The sequence below is a fragment of the Mytilus galloprovincialis genome, chromosome 10 (assembly GCF_965363235.1).
Source record: "Mytilus galloprovincialis chromosome 10, xbMytGall1.hap1.1, whole genome shotgun sequence".
Lineage (NCBI taxonomy): Eukaryota > Metazoa > Mollusca > Bivalvia > Mytilida > Mytilidae > Mytilus > Mytilus galloprovincialis.
The window spans coordinates 10,167,486-10,191,227 of record NC_134847.1 but is presented as its reverse complement, the minus strand read 5'-3'; the positions used below and the strand labels follow the sequence as shown (position 1 = coordinate 10,191,227).

Below are 23,742 nucleotides of genomic sequence, written 5' to 3'. Positions count from 1 at the left end.
ATTGAAGGACATTTACTAGGTTTGGATTGTTCAAACCAATCAATAAACTTTGATTATTCACGTCTCGTAATATTTTCCAATCAGGTAGCAAGAAAAATTCACGCACTAACTGTCCATCGTTCAATTCTTAATATCGACTCTTATACAGTTAATTGGTTAATCTTAATATATAATTCTTATATGATTTGCATATCTATAAATACTTGAATTGGATTGGTCAATTAGAATTTTTCTCTAAGTTTACACTTCCATAAACCATGTTTCCGAAACTACTTTTGTAATCTATTCATGCGCGATACACAAGCTTGCAGTGATCCCGGGATTTTCAGCAAATTGAGATTAAAAAACAATTGCATAACAGTTGTGACTATTCTAGTGCATATATAACAAAAAAAGAAATAAATTTATTGCACTAAAGCTTCGAAAATGTACAAAAATTAAATTTAATAAAATTCCGCGAAATTTCATGAAGGATTTGGCGAATTTACGTCATGGCAAAACACGACGTCATACGAATGGAAATTTTCAAGGGAAAGATTATTTCGTTACGTGTACGCTTCAAATTCGGATAAAATTTAATTAAAATGAAGTTGTTGAGGTAGGTTTAAGATTCCGTTGTATTTATCGGACATTTATGGTTTTTAGAAAGTCAAGATGGCGGCGTACTCCTTAGTTACGACTTGCCATTGTGCTTTTGATGGTAAATATATATAGTAGCCATCAACAAAAAAAATGTTTGGCTGAAGAATTATAAGGATTAAACACATTTTGTCTAGAGGTTATTGATGTTTTAACCGGGGCTCTTTAAATACTCACAAACTCAACGATAAAAGTCCTTCCTTCGGACTTTTATTCAGTTTGTTAGTTAATCGCCCCGGTTTACACATCAATAACCTCTAGAAAAAATGTGTTTAATCCTATAATAAAAGTCAGGTGGTAAATTTTCACATCATATGGATAATGAACTATAACAAATGAGAGATTGCACACTATTCAATGTCGCCAACAATTCATATACTTGGCAGACATAAAAACTTTCATTGTGTGACCCCCACCCCCAGGCTGTGTGATATTTTTGGTAATGACACCCCCCCCCCCCCCTAAAATGCACCGACACCCTCAGCTGATAAATAATGACTGTTCCAATAACAAATCAACTTTCTAAAGTCTGTATCTCGAAAAAGGCTATCATTGTCACCTATGGGGAAATTAATTGTTTAATATTTGAATTTTCAACAGGGACTCGGTTACATTGTAGCAGATTAAAATTTTGTAAATCAATGTTTTTAATTTATTTTTTATTATTTCCTGTCTATTTGCATTACTATATTAACGTTGCCATCACTATTTCTTTGTTTTCTGGCAATGTGCAGTTTACTATCCATATCCATATATTGAAAAAAACCTAAATTATGTTCAACTGTGAGATGGGTCACGTGGCGGAAGTCGCCATAATGGAAAATCCCTGACTGGTTTTTCCACCATTTTCTAATTGTTCTCGGTTTTCCCCTTCCTATACATAGATAGCATTAATCAGAAGAGGCGTTGCGAAAGGTATGAATATAAATCCAGTGTCAATATAGAAACCATTTGTTAGTTATCAACCAATCCTCAAACCAATCATGGCAATGGCAATGACTTAACAGACTTTACAAGTAGGATGTTCTAAAATTTCCCAATCCCATACCCTATCTGATTATTTACTTATGCTTAAGACTAAAGTCCGTTGAATATGTTGAAATTTTCATTGAAAAATTATGTGATGTATCTTTCCATTCTGTTCGCTATAATGTGACCTTGAAGTTGATGTAAAAGTAACGAGGAAGAAGCGATTAGAAACAAAAATAGGTTAAATAATATTGAATGAGTCATAATATACTGGATCATACATGTACATATGGATAGGAATTCACTTAATGACTTTGAGGTGAGAAGATCATGTATTATTAGTCTCATAATAAAAAAACTTTTTGAAGTACTATGAGGGTATGGATGGGGGGGTCTGTTATTCTGTAAACATTTAATTTTCATCCCATTTTTCTCTAATCTTTAAAAAAATTAACCCTTTTATTCTCTAATCTTCTATTTTTTGGCTCATTATTCTCTAATCTTCATTTTTTAAGGGCATTATTCTTTAATCATTTAACCCCATCCAAACCCTCTACTATGAGTTGAACAGTTTTTCTCATACTCTCCCTTACTGTGAAATACTCGCTAATCGAGAGTTGTGGAAGAAATAAATGAAATAAAAAATATACTTATCAATGCACGCAAGGACGTCTTTGATGCATGCATCTTTTTTAGAAGAATTGAAGACATGCTAATATCTGTTCTTTGTATACAAAGCAATTTGTTATTTTCAAGGGATACCCTTTCAAGTGTTATGAATTCATAATGATTTTCAGATCCATGGGTAGTTCAAATAATTATGACTTCATGAATGGCTATTTGATTTTTGGCTTTTGCCTACATGTACATGTAGAAGAAGTCCAAATAATTATGACGTCTTGAAAGGAAGGTGTCAAAAAAAAACTAAAATAGCCTTTCAAGACATATATCATATTAATTATTATTTGGACTAGTCTTTGGAAAGAAGATTAGCATCTGAAATTTGATAGTCAGAATAACGACTTGTATAAAAATGTATTTGATAAATTTATGTCAAATTTACAATTTAACACATAGATGTATTAAAAAGTATACATTATTGACAGAATGAGGATTACAAACACAGATTCTTTCACATAATATATCTACATGTACAAACTGTTCCAAATTATAAGGAAGTAAATACATTTAAAACTAAATCAGTATCATGAGTAAACAACTTATTAACGTCATTTCCAAAAAATGATTCTTTTCTCAGTAATAGATATACACACGGAAGAGATAGTTCACACAAATGAAAAATAAAATACTGCGAAATTTGACCTAAAAAAATTATTGTCATCTGATCATATGACACGTATTAACATGAAAATGCATTGATAAATGATATACTTTCTGCAATAGAAATATATGACAATGCCTTAAAAGTTTCAAGTAGGAGTTTTTTTTCATACAAATGTTTAAATTCAGAAATAAGCATGCGCATGTTTGATCATGCCAGCAGATTTGTGTAAATAGATTTATATCTAAGATTGTATTCAACTATAAACATGATAAAAGTGTGGAATAAAGAAATAATATATATATATTTTGTAGATCCATTGGTTAATTTTATGTCTGAACCTGTCATTTTGACATCGAAAAGATTAAACATTGTGCTAAACATGTAATCAAATGACTTTAATAAATAAATGATTGTTTGATCCATCCTTTGTTGGTGTTGTCATCATTTAAGTCCGGTCTGTACTTTTAAGTTTTTTAAATTTATAAAAAATTGTCAATCCTTTATGGAATTTTATGACACTTTTGTGTATTTTATTGATATATCATGGACAGGACTTAAAAAATGATAAGATAATTTTATTGACGAATCATGGTGCCCAAAATTTGAGCCATACAATTAAATGAATTACAAAATAAAGCACAGTTGATGATAAGAATGGTTAAACTGATAAAAGTACATTTAAACTAAAATCATGAATACACATTCAAACAAAGTAACATGATTATAAACCATGTTATAACCATGTTAAGATACATGTACATGTATGTTAGAACTGGTTTAATTTTTTCAAACTAAAATTACTTTTTCAAACCTTCATTTTTACGAAAATTTTAACCAAATTTGGAGATTTTATTTACTTATTTTTTTAATTGTTTAGTGATGATTACATTGATAGTTTTCAAACAAGAACTATTTTTTTTCAAATTAAAACATGGAATGTTAAAAAAAATTGTCAGAATTTATATAATTCATTTTTTTTTTGAAATTTTTTATGATAATTTGGAAAGTGTAATAGCAGTTATAGTAGAATGCTTTTACACTAACAGCAGTAAATCTCAGGGGATATCCAATATACATGATTCTGCATAACCCTTTACAATTTTTTTAATAACTATTTGAAATTGTCTATTCTAGCACACACATTGACACAGCAGATGGAAATAACCAATTAAAATATGTATTTATTAAATGCCTTTTTTTTTCAACAATATATTCTGTGATTGAGTTCAGAATTATTATTTTAAACCTCCCCTTCTATCACATGTGTATATAGAATGAAACAGACAAAGTAAAAACTCTTGTAGAACAAAAACTGCATTTATTTATCAAATTTTATTTATTCAAATTTAAGTGAAGAAAAGATCACCAGTTCTATGAAGCTGATTGTACTGTAGTCTTTACTAAAAATAGAATGTATTCAATAGTATTTTTAGACTTAATGTTGTACACATTTCAATCAAACTGAGTGACAGTTTTTCATGAATATCTCATTGAATACATAAATCTCTAATTACACTCAAGTTTTGCTTCATATATATATCATATAAATTTTAATTTGCTTGCAGTAAAACTAATGTCTTTTTTTTCAATTTTTGCAAAGTTTAATACGATATTTAAGAGTTTCTATATATTGCACCATCTTTTTTCCTTGAAACAGGTTTAAGAGCCCCATGATAATCTTTACCATTCAACATGTTTACTGGAATAATTTGTCTAAAAAGTCTTATATTGTACATTTTAAACCAATAAGGCTCTTTTTGGGTAATACATGTATCATAATCTTTAAACTTTGTAACATACAATCTCATTTCCCACGGTAGTTTAAGGGGGAACATTTATGTCACTTCCCACAACAACAAATTCAGAAAAATTTTAGAATCCTTAATAAACATTAAGCATTTAAATTAATACAATAAAATGAATAGACTATGTTTCCTGGTTTTTTTTCTCTAAATTCAAATGTGAAAATTTTGAAAAACTTTTCATGATTTAAAAATTGGTTTAAAATGGGTTGCAATTTTCATGCCTAAGATTTTACACAATTGTTTATAAAAGTAAGTCATCAAAATATTTTTTTCCATCAAGTATGTACATTTGTAGAATAATTGTGGTAAAAACTGTTTTTCCGTTTCACCTTACACATGTACATGTACAAGGGATTTCAAGTAGTCTATAAGTTATCATGATTTATGATATGAACTTATAAATGAATTTGTTGTTTTTTTAAGAATAATTCAGTTTTTAATGATGGATCAGAGGCGGATTTAAGGGGGGGGGGGCCTAGGGAATCATTGAAGCGTGACTGGAGCGGCCCCCTCTTAGGCCAGTCAGTGGGCCCCCACTTATGAAAATTTCTGGATCCGCCACTGTGGATGGCTGCGTTAAGCATTCAGCGGCAAATTGATATGCATTTTAGGACGAGTTAATGTAATATGAATAAAAATGAGACAGATTTTTAATGTGCTAGTTCACAATGCAAGTAAACAGTCCACAGGAAGACATGTAACTTTACCCAGACTCAAAATTAAGTGACATTATTCTGACTCTGAGCCAATTAGTCTTCACTTTTATTCCTGAATGCCACGTGCCTATAGTGGAGAAGCAGCAAGTACCAATTTTAAAGTCTTTGGTTTGACCTGATAGGGGTTTGATTGGAACCTACAATATCCAGCACTTAATGCAAACACATTATCAGAAGACCACCAATGTTTTTGTATTATGATGAGTTAAAAAATACATATTAAAAAGGATGTGAAATTTTATTTTTATATACCATTTATACATTGTACCTGTACTAAATAGAATTGTACTAAATAATATAGTAGTTATATCTCATTCCTTTTGTAGGTAAACAATGAGTAATTCTGTATGCATCCTATTTCAGTTGTATAAGATCCATGTGAATAGTTTATGAATGTACATGCTATAAATTTCCTTCATTTATATGATAAGTTCTGTTCCGTTAATTGTGATACCAGAAACATAAAAATCTGTAAAAAAAAGTAACAATCAAAGACCAACAGCAAATTCTAGTAAATAATCATCTTAAAACAGAAAAAAATACACAGTACATCTTTGTGTTATAATGATTTTAGTCCAAGCTGTAAAGTCAGAAAACACATCCTTCCCTTTGGTGGGAAAGTCCTTGAATGACTTAGTGTTACATCATCTAATAAATTACACACTGGTTTTACCAAGTCCCGCCTACTTATCAGTATGAAATTTCATTCTAAATTTAGCTCTGATCAAACCATACTATATTTAGTGTAGGGAAAGTTTTAAGTTTGTTTAAAGATATCTGAACTATAAATATCATTATGACTTGCATCTAAAAATAAGTTTTAAAATCTATAGAATATATTTCATCCTGAATAAAATTACATTATTAGTCCCTAAACCTGCTAACGGTCGAAGGGGACTTTAGGTTTGCTCTATGTCCATTGATGTCCATCTGTCTGTCCGTCTGTCTGTCCATCCCTCAGTATTAGAAATCAGTTTTCCACCCTTTTTTTCTTTTTGCTTAAAGATATTGATTTGATATTTGGTATATATAGTTTTATCATGACAAGTTACCGATCAAGTTCAATTTTGTTACAGTCTGGTGATTTTGTGCAGAGTTATGGTCCTCAAATAATCAATTTTCCATGTGCACACTTTAGTTAGTCTTTTGTGAAGATATTAACTTCGTTGATATTTGCTAAATATATGTAGTTTATACCATGACTGTTTATAGATCAAGTTGGAGTTTTGTTCAAATTCAATGAATTTTTAACTGGTATGAGGGGGAGGACAAGGGGTAAGGGAGACAGGGAGAAAGGGGGTAGGAGAAAGGAGAGGAAGGCTGGGAGAAAGGAGAAAAAGTTGGAGAAAAAAATAAAATATGAAAAAATAAAATATCTCTCTTTTTTCAGGTAAATTAAAAAAAATAAAATAAGGAGAAGAGGGGTAGGAGAAAGGAGAAGACGGGTGGGAGTAGGTAGAAGGGTACCCCCCTGTCCTCCCCCTCTGGTATGGGAAATATGCATTGCCATGCAATTCTCAAAGAATGCTTGTTATATATATGTTGTTTACACCAAATAAATAAATAAATACATAAATTATCTAAGATATAAGTTGTAAAGAAACACAAAAATGTCTTGAAAAACTTATATATATGTCATGTATATGACATCGTTGAAATATAGAAATATTTATTGAAGGTCCTCAGAGATATGCACTTATCATGCTCATTTCGCCAATAATTCGATTTTTATATTTGTTTCTTTTTTTTCAGGATGTAATTACCACATAAAGAAAATTACATTTTTGGATAGATTTTACAGACAAAAAATGACATGCCTGAATGGAAATCCAAGTTTTACTGGAAATGCTGGAAATTTTTTTAATCAAAATACACACAGTGATATTGAAAGCAGAACAATTATAAATAGTACTCAAAACTCAAGACGGGGACCTAAATATCCCCAGTACTCAATAACATGTATAAGATTGTCCACATTTCAAACATGGCCAACCAGCATACAACAACATCCAGAAACAATGGCAGAGGCTGGGTTTTATTATACAGGTAAAGTTTGCACTAATAAAATGCATATATACATGTGCACTAATAAAATGCATATATACATGTGGCATATATGTTCATGAAAAGGAAAATAGAAATCTTAGAAAAACAGTACAAATTACCGTATCAACCACCTACAAAAATTCAGTAAAAAAAACATACAAATGTATCAACCAATAACACCAGCCTGCTCCAAAAATATAGTGCACCAGAAAATAATACATTAACTACCCATCAACATTGGACTCCTCCAAAAATATAGTGCAACATAAAATATTATCCCCCCATACATGCCATACCAGACGCCTCCAAAAATATAATGCACCAGAAAATAATACATTGTACCCACCAACACTGGACTCCTACAAAAATATAGTGCAACATAAAATATTATCCCCCATACATGCCATACCAGACTCCTCCAAAAATATTGTCAAGTGCAACATGACATATTTACCCACCAACACTAGACTCCTAAAAAAAACCAGACTTTCAAAAATATGTAACCAGTATAATGGTCAATAGTACATATATGTGTGTCAAACCAGTATAGTGCTCTAAGAAATACCTAGAATATATAACAAAGATAAAGGATAAAAGTTCACAAAATGAATTATTGTCAGGATATTTTTTTCAAAAACGTTGAATATGTTTTGTCATATTGTAATTAAAATGTTTATAAACGCTTTGATCTTAATCAGTGAATGATGATAAAATTGGGAATGGTAAGGAAGTGTGAAAGAGACAACGACCTGACCAAAAATCAGGAAACAGCCATTTTTTTGGCACTTTCAGAGCATCCATATTATATCATCTTGCATACAAAAGTATCTACTTAATTCTTAAAGATTCAAGAATTTACCTCTCTTAACAATTTCTGTAGCATGCAAACAATGTCTTTTATGAATGACTTCTTCCTTGCTAAAAAAAATTGAGGAAATGAACAATAATTTCCTTTTCATTATCATATTCATTCATTGTCATGACTGAATGGAAGTATTTGATCAAATATATGAATTAGGATGACATTTAATCTTCAAAAAGTGTCAGAATATCTTTATGAAAATTTTACAAATAAGAACATTGAATGAAATGAAAGTAGATATGTGACCTACCTGTAAAGATCAATGACTTCCGTACGTAGATTATTCTGATTTATATCTGATTTCCTTATGAAAAATAGTTTAAATAATCCACAAAACCTTCAAAGTAATTAAGTTCATAGAAAATAGATTGTCTCATCTACACAATTCAGTAGTATTCTACAAGTATTCTACTAAACAAGCATGTATTTAGCACATATTATATATATACCGGCATTATAGTACTTCCACACATATTTACATTTCAACTGTTCTATATTTAGTGTAAATTTGGTACGTCATTGTTGATTTGTTTCTTGTATATGATTCTTTTCTGGCTATTTGCATGAAGATAGCAACTGTGAACAAGCATTCTAGATTTCATTTGAACATTATAATATGATAGTTTATTTACCTGCTTTCAATTATTATAGAATTCTAGTTTATATTTGTTATTTATATGGTCATGTCTATAAATAGAATATATATACGGTATGTACATTGTTTATAAATTTAGTCAGTAGTAACGATAAGACTGAAAGTAGTTTGGTTATACTATATACATCAATTAGACAGCAACCCAACATACAATAGGGAAATAATGTGTTTTTATTATGCTTTCTTTTTCTTTTGATTGAATAATTTGGGTACATCTGTATGCACAGATAATGAATGAATAAACAAATACATATTTACATGTTTATGGAACTGAATAACTAGGGACTCTGACTGTCTCAGAAGGTAATGCTGTGTTAACATGGTCATAAAAATATATTTGAGAGTATGAGACAGCAATCAAACAGTTATAAAGATTAGAAAACCTTGATGTCAGCATAAATGTTTATATTTACAGGTAACAATGACCATGTAAGGTGTTTTCACTGTGGTATAGGACTACAGAACTGGGACTCTGAAGACAATCCGTTTGTAGAACATGCTAGGTGGTCTGCAGAATGTCAGTTCCTCAAAGACAAAAAAGGTTTAGATTTCATTGCTACTGTACAAGATGCTGTCAGGAGAGTGCAAATGGTGAGTCATTAGATGTTCTCTGTCTATTACCTTATGGAGAAAAGAAGAGGGGGGGGGGAGGTCCTGTCCCTCCTCAGAAGAGAGTTAACTGATAATTCATATTTACTGCATGTACTTTTATATTTCCAATCTAAGAGTTGAACTATTTTACAATCAGCTTTGTCCAAGTGTCCGTCCAAAAAATATTTTTGTCACACTTTTTTCATAAATTATACTAAAGAATAACTTCAATTATGATCAGTAGCTTAAGTGTGAGGATCTATGTTTTAAGACACCTACTTCCTGTTTCAATACTTTGAGTTATGTGTTGGGATATGATGTAGCTAAGCCAATATTACATTCTTGTTTGGAGATTTTTGAAGCAGCACTTTTATCTGAGTATTGTTCGCTAACTTTAGGTTCAGTCTGAGGATACATTCTTTTTAGACATCAATAACTTTGTCAAATTTAATTGTAGAATTAAAGAAACTTGGACATATGACATGTATGATATGCTTTTTCATGATAAAAAAGTATTCATGACAAAATATGCATAAAATATTAGATGTTATTGTTAAAGCATCTATAGATGAATCAATCTGTATTTCTGATTTTGTATATCATAGGAGGAGGCATTGAACACAGATGGTGTAGCAGAGACTTTTGAGAATGATTATGAAGAAGATGGAAATGTTAGATCAGAAGACACAGGCAAAGGTAAACAATGCACTTTATCTTACCCACAATCAACTTTCATTTGATAAAACTTTCAATTTAAAATAATTCATCCAGGATTCAAACAAAAAATAGAATTCAATAAGTATACCCGACATCCCTCCCTTTAATAATTTTTTATCAATTTTTATCATGGAATCAGTGTTTTATTGTGTCTAAGCAGCAAAACATACCCTTTCATATAGAAGTGGAACAGAGAAGATTACTATCCATGGTGATGTGCTCTTAATATTTACTTTTTTTATTTTTTACCTTAGATTTTTTACCTAGCGGGAAACCTCCAACAAAAGCTGAGAAAAAGAATCCATTATTAACAGATGCAGCGCAGAGTATATTAACGATGGGATATCTACCTAAAGTTATCAAAACTGTAGTTGATAAAGTTCTAAGAGAGAAAGGTAGTCAAAAGATTCAAAATGGAGAATAATTCGCAAACTCTGACATCCTTTTAATAACCTTCTAGAATCCTAAGATTTAAAATTTAATTTGTTTTGATTTTAATTCCTTGAAATCACTACCTTTTATACACCCATGCATTCACTAAAATTCAGTCTATAATTAGTCTATATTTATATAATCCATTTATACACAACAATTAGTGAATGGTCCTGATGGTTATTTCCTTCTCACCACATATCATTTTGCTCATGCAAATCATGAAAAAGAAAAGTGAAGACATGATTATGATGGTAAATGTTAAAAGTTTTGTAAATGTTAACAGACTTGGCAAAAGTTAAACAAATTTACCTTTATCAGTTCAAGGTCTGTACATATATATGTACATCCAATGTGACTATGTCTAATTTACATTCAGGAATATGTAGATGTGTGTATAAGCTTTGGTATAAGCTTTATTTACTGAACAGAAAGACATGGGAATGAATTACTGAAACACAAGTATGTCCTCTGTGTTATCCTCTCAAAATGTCACTGTTTTATAGAAATACGTGTTTCTAAATGATACAGTTTGATGTATTGTAATGAAAAAACACAAATACTTAAAATACTATACACTTTTTACATATATAAGAATAACATACAAGTTTTTATATGAATTTATTATAATAGAAATTAGTTATTATAATAAATTAAAGTTGTGGACACCGACTTAAAAATCTTAGTCAGAACATAGTGAAATACTCTAATTTAAGCATTTGTTTTATTTATAACTTATGTTAAGATCCTTGTTAAATAATGCAGGGCTCATGCTACTGTTCTACTAAAAAAGTCACTTTCCCAGCCGTTACTCATATTTTCCTTATTGGCGATAGAAAATTTAGTCACGCTTGTGTTAACAACAGGACTTTGCTTTTGTCTGCAGTAATTTTCTATTTACATAAGTTCATGTATTGGCAATTTTTCATTTATGAGAAATCAAATTCAACACAAAAAGTTTATTTCATAGGAAATGATGAAAATATTGCCTTTGTAGACTAGTTGTTGGGCATGCAGGCTGAGCCCTGCAAACAGTTTCAGTGAATTGACTTGTGAACATTTCAACCAATAAAAAATTAATCATTGTTAGAAACAAATAGTGAGATATATATGTTTGAAAATGAAAGTGCAAAATTTAAATTCTTTCACCTTCCTTTTTCTACTTACCCTATTACTAGAAATTCCCTTTGAAAAATAGTGATGTTTTGAGAGGATTACTCATTAGATATAAGTTTAACTCCTTTGACAGAGAAAAGATTTGGCCGGCTTCACTGTAATGATGTTCATAATGAAAAACAACAGTCTATAGACTCAATCAGATATGTTTATGAATTAAATATTCATATTATCCTAAAACGTTATCCAATTGTTTGACTTTTTAGTAATTTTAATCTTTGATGGACAAAGTTCTGATTGATATCTATAATAGTCATGGTTTAGGATGTATTTGTATTAAACTGCCGTGTGCTGAACCATATTTCCACAACTTATATTTTTTACATGTAATTTTTTTCTCATACATATACATAGTGTAGAGTGCTTTGCAAAACCATATGACCTTTTTCTAAGAGTAGTTCATGAAATCCATTCTAATTGAAGTTTTCCTAATTCTGATTCCTATATTTACTTCACCCTTACTGCACCTATCTTACATGTACCTCAATATATTTTATTCAAACCTATTTCACATTAAAAAGATGAGTGATTTATCAACAACTGTTTTTTTTCTTCAAAAGCTTGACTTTCACACTATTAAACAGTGGGATGACACACTATTGGGATATAGGTATAAAGGGTAAAGAAGGTGGGAATGTGAGATTTAAAGGGTTAAAAATAGTAGGGATCTGGTAAAAAGAAAGTTAAAAAGGTGAAAACTGGGTGAAAATGAGCGGAAAAAAGCAGGATTTGGAATTAATCACCCCATCTTATTAAAGCACTTTAAATAACATAAATTGTAATATTATGTACGCCAATGGTTTCAAACATGTATAATCACTATTAATTCAGGAATAATCTCAGATTTGATGAATGATCAGACGGAGAAATAATATCTTTTTTTATTCCAAAATTTGTTTTTAGGCTGGACAGGTATGTCATCCAGAAGTTTAATGGAAGAAATTTACAAAATAGAAGAGAATGGAGAAAGACCTAAATCTGAACTTACAATACCAATGAGTTCCAACTTGAAAAGTTCTGTTGTAAGCATGAAGAAGACCATGAAAGTTCTTCCAAAAAGTAAGTAAGAAAATAAGGAGATGTGGCATGATACAGCTATTCGCCAGTCTACAGAAATAAAAGGAAGTGGTAGTAAGCAATTACATGTCACAATTTGGCCTTCAACAATGACAAGAACCCACACAGTATAACAGAGGTGTTTACTTGTAGGGATTGTCTGTATTTTACACAGATATTTTAATAAAATTACTCAATACAGATTCATCATGAAAAAGTACAGATTTTCTAGCAATCCGGAAAAAAATATAGTTGATTCCATTTACGGCGATCAGTGTCTAAAAGGCGCTTTTTTGACTGGGAATAGCCGCTCTTTAGATGTGATAGTGAATTAGTGATCAAGTATATTTCATGGATCAGGATGCCAGCGTCTGGAATTATGAAAATTCCACACAGTAGCGTACATAGTGAAAAGTTTTTTCTTGCGTTAGGAAAAAACGAACTTAACAAAGATCCTGCGAACTCTGAACGGTGAATTGAATATGATCTCCAGAGTACCTTGTTGAACTCTTAAACTATTGACGACTTTGTATTGAAAGTAACTTGATAATATTTATAGTTATTCAATGGCAATTAAATTCCTAGTCATAAGTATTGAAATCTAGTCCCTATTTAGTTTATTATTTTGAGGTTTTGTTTTTTTTTTTAAATGTGTTGTACAAAGATTAAATAATAATGAAATTTTAAATGTACATATCATGTTTCTTTATAAGTACACAGTGCATACCAGATTTGCCTGTATTGTCTTATTCCAAACTTAAGCTCAACTTTTTGTCAAATCATGCAAATTTTAGGTTATAATCTTTGTTGCAAAAATATCTGAATAAGACTGCAGATACTGTCAGAATGCAGGAAATTGCATCTAATTTTTCAAAATTTAATTTTCTTGGGGGGGGGGGGGTTGCCCCCAAACCCCCCTAGATGGTTCAAGCCGCATCGCGGCACTCATCATAGTATTACTGACAATTCTACTGATAGACATCATTGTGGGTAAACAGATCTGGTATAATTCAGTTTAGTAGGCTATAAAAACATGTACTGTACATTTTGTAAAACTAAATATATATTTGCTGACTTTATGGTATGTTTTGCTCCTTCTTGAAGGCTTTTAACAAACAGTTGCTTACATCTAGCATTTGGACTCTTGCAGACATTTGTTCAAAATCTTTATTCAAAACTAATTATTTGTAGGTTTTGATATTACAATTATGTTTATTCAGCTCATTCTGGACACTGATTGGCAAATATAATATGAGTATAAAGAAATAAGACAATGTGTTTTATGTGCCAATGAGACATTCTCCATCCAAGTCAGAATTTGTAAAAGTTAACCATTATAGCTCAAAGTACTGCCTTCAACACTGAGCCTGGGCTCACACTGCACAGCTAGCTATAAAGGGCCCAAAAATTACTAGTTAAAATCCAATCAAACAGAAAAACCATCCAACAGTCTATTCTTTATAAAAAAAAAAAAAAAAAAAAGACGAGAAACACTTATGAACCACATCAACAAACAACAACCACTGAACATCAGGTTCCTGAAATCATCTATATCGCATAACTTTTATTTTTTAAACAGTCGATGTTAAGAAGATAGTACAGGAAAATCAAGAAATGAAAGAACAGACACAGTGCAAGATTTGTTGTGAGGACCTTGTTTCTATTGTATTTTTACCCTGTGGTCATTTGTCCTCATGTTCACAGTGTGCCCCCGCCTTGAAATCATGTCCTGTATGCAGGTCAGAAATTAAAGGCTCGGTCAAAGTTCAATTTAAATAACCAAGTCATGTAGTAGCTCATCTGCCATTAATGTTTTATGAGAACTTTGTAAAATACATGTACCTATATATGATTGATGTATATTATTTCTTTAATTTTGTATTCTTACATGTAATTTTTGTAGATCAGTGGTTTATATGATGACTAATATGTCTCATATTCCCATATATTCTCATGATTGTACTGTAGAGTAATTCCATAATTAAGTATAATACATCATTCCAATAATTTTTATGAAATTACAGCAAAATGTCTTGATTGTGTGGGTAAAGGTAATATCTTTGGTTAGCTTAGTTGCTAGCTAAACTGTGAAGTCATTATGAAGTTAGGTATACTTTCCTTCTTTAAGAATAGACTAGTCTGACAGATAACCAATTTTTCTGTCTGTAGGACTAGGTTACTCTAAAAGGAGGGTAGTATACCTAGCTATACAATGATTGCATGGTTCAGCAAGCAAGCAAGCTTATTAAAGATATTACCTGTACCTACACACTCAAGGCATTTTGCTGTAAGGGATGTCATCCAGTATGAATAGTTTTGAAATCTGTTATTTTATATTACATGTATCATCGTTTTAAGTTGTAGATTTATATGTTATATTTCCACCAAAAAAAATGTGTAATATCAACTACTGATTTCAAGGTCAGTTAAAAAGCAAGGGCTTATATCACACAAAAATCATTGATTCCATCAGTATGTTTTTAGTCATCCTTGTATATGTTTATCAACAATTTATATATAAACTTAAATGATATTGAGTTGTTGCACAATAAAAGGTAAGTGAAGGTATGGTCATGTTGTAAATAAAACTACCCAGTACTACCCTAATTACATATATTATCAATGTTATATACACAATTTTTGTTTGAATTTTTTAAAGTTAATGATAGCAGGTGCAATATTTTGTTTGATGCTGGAACTTATATATTTTTTATGTAGTTTGATGCGGGGAACTTATACATTTGTTATTACGTTAAAGTATTAATTGTTTGAAATCTACTTGAATTTGTTTTACCATGTACTTGTATTGTGCTAATGGTAATGTACATACATGTAGATGTAATAAGTTTACTTTTTATAAACTATATGATTCATAAAACATTAATAGCAGATGAAGAATCTATTTTTCAATTACTGACTGATACCACTTCATGAATTTTGTGCAGGGATACAATTTTGCTACATATATGTGTAGGGTTTCTCATCAAAGAGTTCTAGAATTGGAATCCAAGTCAGTATTTGGGAAACAGACCATTGTGAAACATTATGGAAATACTCCAAAAAATTTCACAACTTGTAATTAAATCAACTGTCATTGAAAAATCTTGATAGTTATTTTTTTTACAAGTTATCACCAGCAAATGTGTTCATGTCAAAACTAGTCATTCTCATCAAATTTATTTGATGTAAATGTTGCAGCTCTTTTTTTTATCAGCCCAAGTCTTTCAATTACGATTTTTTCATTTTGTTTATCTTTGTTAAAATGTATATAATTGACTATTACCCACTATTATTTTGTTAAATGAATAATGCAACTTTGCTAATTTTTGTAAATATGTTTGTTTAAAAGTTAGAAATATATTTTTTTTACATTTAAAATTTACATGCAAGATATGCATATTTATATTTTTTAGTTTACTGATATTGCTTAAAATAAAAGCCCAGTTTAACTATTTTTTGTATTATTATTTTGTATTTTTCAATGCCAGAAACAACTTATGATTAAATGCATTTTTTAAAAGGTTTACTTTTATACAAAATAATTAGGCAGCTTTTTGAATTGTCCAACATTTTTGTTGAGTAGATATAATAACCTCTTAATTATTATGGTTTATTTGTATGTTTCAAAGTTTAGAGTTGCAGCTTTTTCGCTGAACTTGTATATACGTTATTGTTAAGGAGCCAGCTGAAGCCACTTAGCCTCCATTGTAGATTTCGAAAAAGTGCAGGCTAAAACTGCTATAGGGCAGCACTCACACCCACAAAGTGGAGAGAGATTAATATAAGTTCTGATAACTTTTTTCCCATTCCACTATAGATAAATATGTTTAAAGCAAATGTTTGAATTAGATTAAGCCAGCCTCCATGGGAAGGATTAACACACGGCGTTAAAGACCCAGTGGTGGCCCTTAGTTGTTTTCTGTTCTTTGGTCAGTCTCTTAAATGACAGTCCCCCTTTCCGATCTTTATTCTCTTATATATAAACATCCCTTCAAAGGGTTGTAAAACATACTCTTGGTGCTACGTAATGACACAATTGAAAATGTTTTCTTTACTCAGGGAAAGTATTAAGAATAAAATAAAATTAAGTAGATTAGTATTTACTATAAAATGTGAACTATCAGATTATTACATTGGATTTTCTGATATGCTTTGTATGTATGATTGGTTGATTGATAGTTGGTGTTTTAACACTGCTTTTAAGCACAACTTTTGGACTATTTCGTGGCAGCCAATATTTATTGGTATATGTGTATGAACATGCACTTGGTGGTGTATAACATATGACATACAACACACCAGCCGCTAATGAAGGTCATCTCTGAAGAGGGATACCTGGAAGAACTATTCTTTTGAAAATAGTTCTTCCGAAAGTCCTGAAACACTGGTTTAAATATACATTTGTATAATTGGAATCGGTGTAAGTTTCAAATAAATTAAAATAAGATTTATGATTACAAAATCGGCAGTATATTTTTTAGCCATTTCAATTGTCAAATAACAAAAAATAAAATAAGATTTTGATAGTTCTTGAAGTTGAGAATAAAAGGTCTGCTTTGTTTTTTTCTTCACCGTAAGAAAAAGTTCTGACATGAATACATCAAGCTACTACATGGTCTTGGTTTATTATTGCTTATTTTATTTTTTTGTATATTGAAATTTTATTGATAATAGAGAAACTTTTCACATCACATTTTAAATACAGAAAATGCAAATATGGTATTTCAGTAAAAAAGTACTGCTTAAAGAGAAACAAATGGATAATGTATGGATTGTGAGGGTTGAATGATTTGAAGATATTCTCAGGTAGTAGTTGTGTTGGGTTTTATATGAAAGTGACTTTCAACCCTCGTATAGTTTTTTTCTGAACACAGAACTTTAGTCTTTCAGATTGTTTGTAAAAAAGGCAGCTTGCTTCAGTTATGAATTGACATTACTCATGTTCTTTATGTTGTCTAAAACTGTTAGACAAATAGATTGTACTTCCTTGTCATGTAAGATACCACATTTCTCTTCTCATGACTGTAAGGTTAAAAATGAAAACATTTGACTGCCTTGAGAGAGACTTGAGAAGGGAAACATAGTATCACACCAAATGCAGTGGTACAATTATTTTTCTGCAAGGTGGCCAACACACGCTATTTGCAGTGTTTTAATTTGATTGCTATTATTGATATGTAATTGAGCTGAGGAATGATAAGGAATGTAAACCACTGACTGACTCATATTTCCGATTTTTCAACCTTTGAAAAGGATTATAATAATCAGATTGTGTTGTTTCGAACTGTAGTATGTTCAAACTTTCATGCAAAATGAAACAATGTAATGTTATAAGTGAAGCATTTCACCATTTTATTATAAAGAATTTGATGACGACCATATATGCCATTTTATTCATAAACACATTTTCAAAACAAAAAAAGTAATCAAAATGCATTGAAGTCTTAAAGATTCTAATGTCAAATTTTTTTTATTCCGAAAACTGGACAAAGAATTAATTTTGCGCTCATAAAGATCAGTAGAAACTGGATTTAACTCTGTAATTACTTTTTCAGCAAATGCTCTATGAAGTAATGTAGAATATATATGCCTTAGAATGTCTTACCCATTAGGATGAAGAGACATTATTTACAAAACTATACTTTCAATGCTGTCTGCTCTATATCTATAATACTAAAATTACGAGGTCCAACTTGTCAGCCGTCATCACGTAAAAACGACGAATTAAAAAATTCAACTTTATATATAACTAATATAGTACAAAGGTGTAGATTAAAATTACACCACTCCAGGCCCTTTTGTTTTCCACGTAATTAATATTGCCAATAATTAAGAAGTTCCAGGTCTTTAATTCAGTCACGGACCCGCGATATCACGGGTGTGTTCTAGTCACATATAAAATGGTGAGATTTTTTTCTTATATTTTCATTAACTAAAAAATACTAAAGATTCAACACATCTGTCACAACTACAAAGATGATCAAAATAGTCAAAAGTCAGTGTATATTATGTTCAACAGTTTACATCAAGCAGGTGATGACGCAGGGCATAAGTATTTGTAATATTTATTTTGCACATATATTTTCAGGTACAATGTATGCTTATAATATGTCAAATAACCTACAGAAACCATACTTATGTTTCAGCATCCTCCCAATATTTTCATTTCAGTCTTTCAGTTGTGGCAAATATTGAAGAACATTTTTAAATTTAATTGTCTTGGTTTGTCAACAGGTTTAAAACAAAATTTTGGTGATTCAGAAATCATATAATAAAGAGATTCAATGTTTTTGTGTGTAGATTGCTATCTTTTGAAATGAGGTGTGTTAATTGAAAATTTGAGGTTTTTTTTAAACCAGAAATAGAATTAGAGATGAATTCTTTATATTATTTTACATATAAGATAATAGCTTTTTTGTTTTCAAATTGTGGGGTGAATTTTCCTTTTAAAGTTATACCTGTGATAATCATTTTTCATTGATCCATAAGATGTTAACCTTTCCAACCTTTTGAAAGAGTTGATATGTTTGGGAAGATATTTTTCATAAATTCATAAATTATCCTATTTTGTGATTTAATAATTCATTATCTTTTTATTTTCATTTGTAATTTCGCAATCATTTTTAATATATTTGGGTAATAGGAGCATATAAAAAATTATTTGGGTGATAGGAACATATAAAAAATTATTAAAGATGATAAAAATATATAAATATGATAATAAAGATAAATATGCAAAAAAATAATTAACACAAAAATTATCATTGTTAATCTTAAATCCCTCTCTTATAATAAAGGCAGTATACCTCTACATAAAAGGGATTTAACAGTATATAATACAAGTTCATATGTATTGAGTTATTTCCATATGTATTAAACCAGAGTGTACAGCTGTTATCTGCTCTTTGGTCGGGTTGTTTCCTCTTTGACATATTCCCTTTCCATTCTCACTTTTACACTTGATAAACCTGTCCAATGCGAGGTCCAATGTGCCAGATAAATATTAAGCATTTCAATATTTTATCTTAAAATACACGTAAGGATATTTTCAAATTGATGGAAGGAAAAAAAAATCGGCAATTTGATTGAGGAAGATATTAAGTCCTACTGTTGTATGTACATAACATGTAGTTCCAAACAACTTTTCTTTAAACAAAGAGCATTTTGTCCTACAGACACATATTCTTGTTGAACTGTCTTTTCAGGATGCTGGCTTAGAAATCTTTCAAACAAGAACACTTCTCTTTTATAGAAATTTTAATAATAATACATATATAGTAATAATACTAATAATTATAGTAATAAATGTTTTACTACTATGATCATTATTGTATAATAGATAACATTTTTTCTTTATAAAATTGTCTATTAATGTAAGTTCTAATGTACTGTGGATTCTTTAATTTTTGATGGTACACGATGAACCAATTTTCAGGAATTACAAACAAATCATATTTTTGGGAAAACTTTATTTCATGGTTTTGCAAAAGTATGCATTCAAGCTTAAAGATAATTTGTAAGGAAGAATGCACAGTAGTAACACACGTTATAACACTATGATGATTATTATTTGTTTGTAGGTGAAATAAGTAAGTTAGTAAGTAAATATGGTTGATAAAAATAAAAACAAAATTCATCATAAAAAAATTAATAAAAGAAACGAAAATTTACATTTTTTATTATCTTTTTTTTAATTGCCCATGCATTTCCTTCGGTTTCAGTATACAACAGTCAATACTAGTGGGAACAACCATTGTGATAAAACCAAATATTTATGTTGGAAGTTGAAATCATGCAGATTTCTCAGTTGTTATATGACCGCAATTTTTTTTTGGTATAAAGGTATGATGTCTGCGTCGTCTGCATCTTCGTCTGATGACACATTTGGTTTTCGGATAATAACTTCAGCTTAAGTGAATAGATCTCTAAAAAATTTTAAGAAAGTTCAATACCACAAAAAAAAGGTTGGGATTGATTTTGGAAGTTATGTTGCCAACAGTTTAGGAATTTAAAAGTGACAAAAAACAAGCATTTTTGTAGTTTCCGGACAATAAAATGTGTGTGAGTGTATGGATCTCTTTTTTTTTGCCCCAACTGTTCAGGGTTGGACCTCTGCGGTCGTATAAGGCTGTGCTCAGCAAAGCAGTTTATGATAATACAGCTTCACTTTATATATCCATTCAATCATTTAAGAAAAAAAATCTTTTTTGTTAAATTACTCTTGATTTTGCATTTCTTAACATGTTTAAAATACTAAAAAAAAATAAAAAAAATTCACCAATTTTACAGATAGTTGCAAGTAAAAATTTAACTACAGGTCACACCCATCTTATTGAAAAATTGAAATGCATGCATAGCTGTAAATGAAAGATGTCGATAAAACATCATTGAGACAGTAACCAACCAATGACTGAGAAAAAAAAACAGATATTTAAATGTCAGCATAGTTTTAGTTGGTGAAAAAGTGTTAACAATTGGCAAGTCCCTTCAATACTTGAGAGTAGTATGATGATCTATAGTTGTTTAAATGCTTGTTCTTTGTTTTATGATGGATAGGCGTCTAATATCATACCTGTAAACTTCTGGAGATCCTTAGGAGGAAGTTTTAAGCAAAAGAGGATTAAATTCCTGTGTTAAGGTACCTGTATAGAACTAAGAATATTATGTGGTATTATTGCCAACAGGGAAACTATCCACCTAAGAACAAATGCTTTATAGATGTAAGCAAATATAGGTGCCCTTCAACAATGAGAAAAACATGTTCTAGTACTGGTATAGAAAGCTATAAAATGCCAAGGCGTTATAAAACATTTCAAAGAAGAAAAACCAATAGACTGATCATTGGGTAAAACAAATATGATGGATTTTTATTTGGTTACCTGCAGTTGCCTGAATCCTAGTTTGTTGTTATGTGATGGATAGTTAATTTACTGGTAATCATGTAGCATTTATACCCATTATTCTCCAAACTTTGAGATAGCACAGGGTATAGTTTCAAACCAGTCCATCACTCTGTCAGTGGCTTTCAACCAGTCTGTCCATGAGTCAGTCATTTTAGTTTCTAGATGCAACTTTAATACTTTATATAAAATTTCAAAATTACATGGATACAAGGTCACCTTTAGTGACAGATGAATCACAATGTCTAAGGCCAAGGTCATAGTTACTAGACTAAACTTTTTGTGTAAACAAGTGATTTTGTATGCTACTTCAAATACTTATTATAGGTCTACAACCTTCCTACGATATATTTGGTCACATATTAAAGGAAGATCCTTATTGATTTTGAAGGAATACCTCAAAGGTCAAGGCCATAATTACTAAAAATAGACCAAATTTTGTGCACAACATGGTTTCTGGATGCTAAATCGAATACTAGGTGTGGGATTGCAACCTTACTTGGATATATAGTTACATATAATAAGATGCAGATCACTATTGATTTTGCAGTCAAAGTTAGCTAATCCAGCAGTGGCAGAATACACAATAAATACATGCAGAATCTTGGAACATCACTGTAGATCTTGGCCATATCAACTAAGAAACAAACAAAATTTCCTCATTTTATTTACAATCACAATATAAATATTATATTCCCTAATATACAAACATTAAGAATTGTACCAATGGATTTTTAACATCCTGATCAAGTGTACATATCAACAATACACAAAGGTTACATAATGATTCAACACAAAGTTCAGCCCTTGAAATTTCATAGTAATGCATTCAATTTAAAATGGACCAAAAAACAGAATGATAAATCTTAAAAATGTTGAAACATTTGTATTCCTGGATATCATTTTCTGAAGACCTAAGAAAAAATGGTAATTTGCGTGGATATTGGATTTGGTGATGTTGCCAAAGTCTGCCAAGCTGGAAGGAAATTATTACTTTGTTGAACATTCATGGTTCACCAGTGACCTGTATCCGTGAAATCCACAATATTTTGTATCCAAACAAAATAATGAGTCCTTCGTACATTGAATGTGTTAATACATGTATATGTGGCTGCACAAAATTTACATTTGCTTCTACGTCTTTCTCAATGTTGTTATTTATCAGTCTTTGTCAGACCCGACTGGAAAATTTTGATGAGGACCATTATGAATCTCCAGTGTTTTATTATATACATAAATACAGCAAACATAGGCAGATCCAGGGGGGCCAGTGCCCCCCTCTTACTTGGGAAAAATTTGGTTGATAATATATATATATATAGGGAATCACTGAAGCATGAGTTCTGGATCTGCCACTGGCAAATGATACATGCACATAAGCCACAAGGACTGACAAACTCAAAAGATTTCAACAACTTTTGTTTTTTTTTCATAATAGTGAGATTTTTCAAAGGAATATAACTGTGTAAATATTTTATTTAGAATTTAGAAAGAGAAGAGAATTTTCCTGTGCAAATTCATGAATGCAACCTATGATGTAGTTATCTATCAACAATGCCAAGTATAAATAGGTTACACAAACATTGTTATATTTACAAACTAGATTTGTCTACCAATAAAAAACAATTCCCCCTCAATACCTTTCTGAATCACAGTTTAATTGCACCCCTTAAATAAGAAAAAAAGTTACTATTTCTACATGTATTTCCCATTTACAGATAAATTTTCACTATATTTAATAGGAAATTGTATACATATTTTTTGTGGACCTCAGTGCCACATTAGTACAGGTTTCAAACCATATAAGTACAGTTGACTCTCGTTGTCTCGAACTCGGTTGACTCGAAATTTCGGATGAGTCGAAGTTTTCACGTGGTCCCGAACTTTATTCCA

At 30.4% G+C, this 23,742-nt stretch overlaps 1 protein-coding gene across 1 annotated transcript; it reads left to right on the top strand.

Annotated features, from left to right (window-relative positions):
* Positions 1–1,772: 1,772 nt before the first annotated feature.
* Positions 1,773–20,619, top strand: LOC143049805 (putative inhibitor of apoptosis). The gene is made up of 7 exons (XM_076223543.1): positions 1,773–1,927; positions 7,167–7,460; positions 9,393–9,568; positions 10,174–10,264; positions 10,540–10,680; positions 12,797–12,952; positions 14,529–20,619. The coding sequence occupies exons 2-7, from the start codon at positions 7,223–7,225 to the stop codon at positions 14,726–14,728; spliced, it is 1,002 nt and encodes a 333-aa protein (XP_076079658.1). The 5' UTR covers positions 1,773–1,927; positions 7,167–7,222; the 3' UTR covers positions 14,729–20,619.
* Positions 20,620–23,742: the final 3,123 nt, after the last annotated feature.

What these genes read in the sequence shown, in the direction of transcription:
- LOC143049805 (XM_076223543.1), top strand. Translation starts at nt 7,223, where the DNA reads ATGACATGCCTGAATGGAAATCCAAGTTTTACTGGAAATGCTGGAAAT. An exon ending in CTGTCAGGAGAGTGCAAATG is followed by an intron (nt 9,569 to 10,173) that starts GTGAGTCATTAG and finishes TGTATATCATAG; the next exon opens with GAGGAGGCATTGAACACAGA. An exon ending in CATGAAAGTTCTTCCAAAAA is followed by an intron (nt 12,953 to 14,528) that starts GTAAGTAAGAAA and finishes TTTTTTAAACAG; the next exon opens with TCGATGTTAAGAAGATAGTA.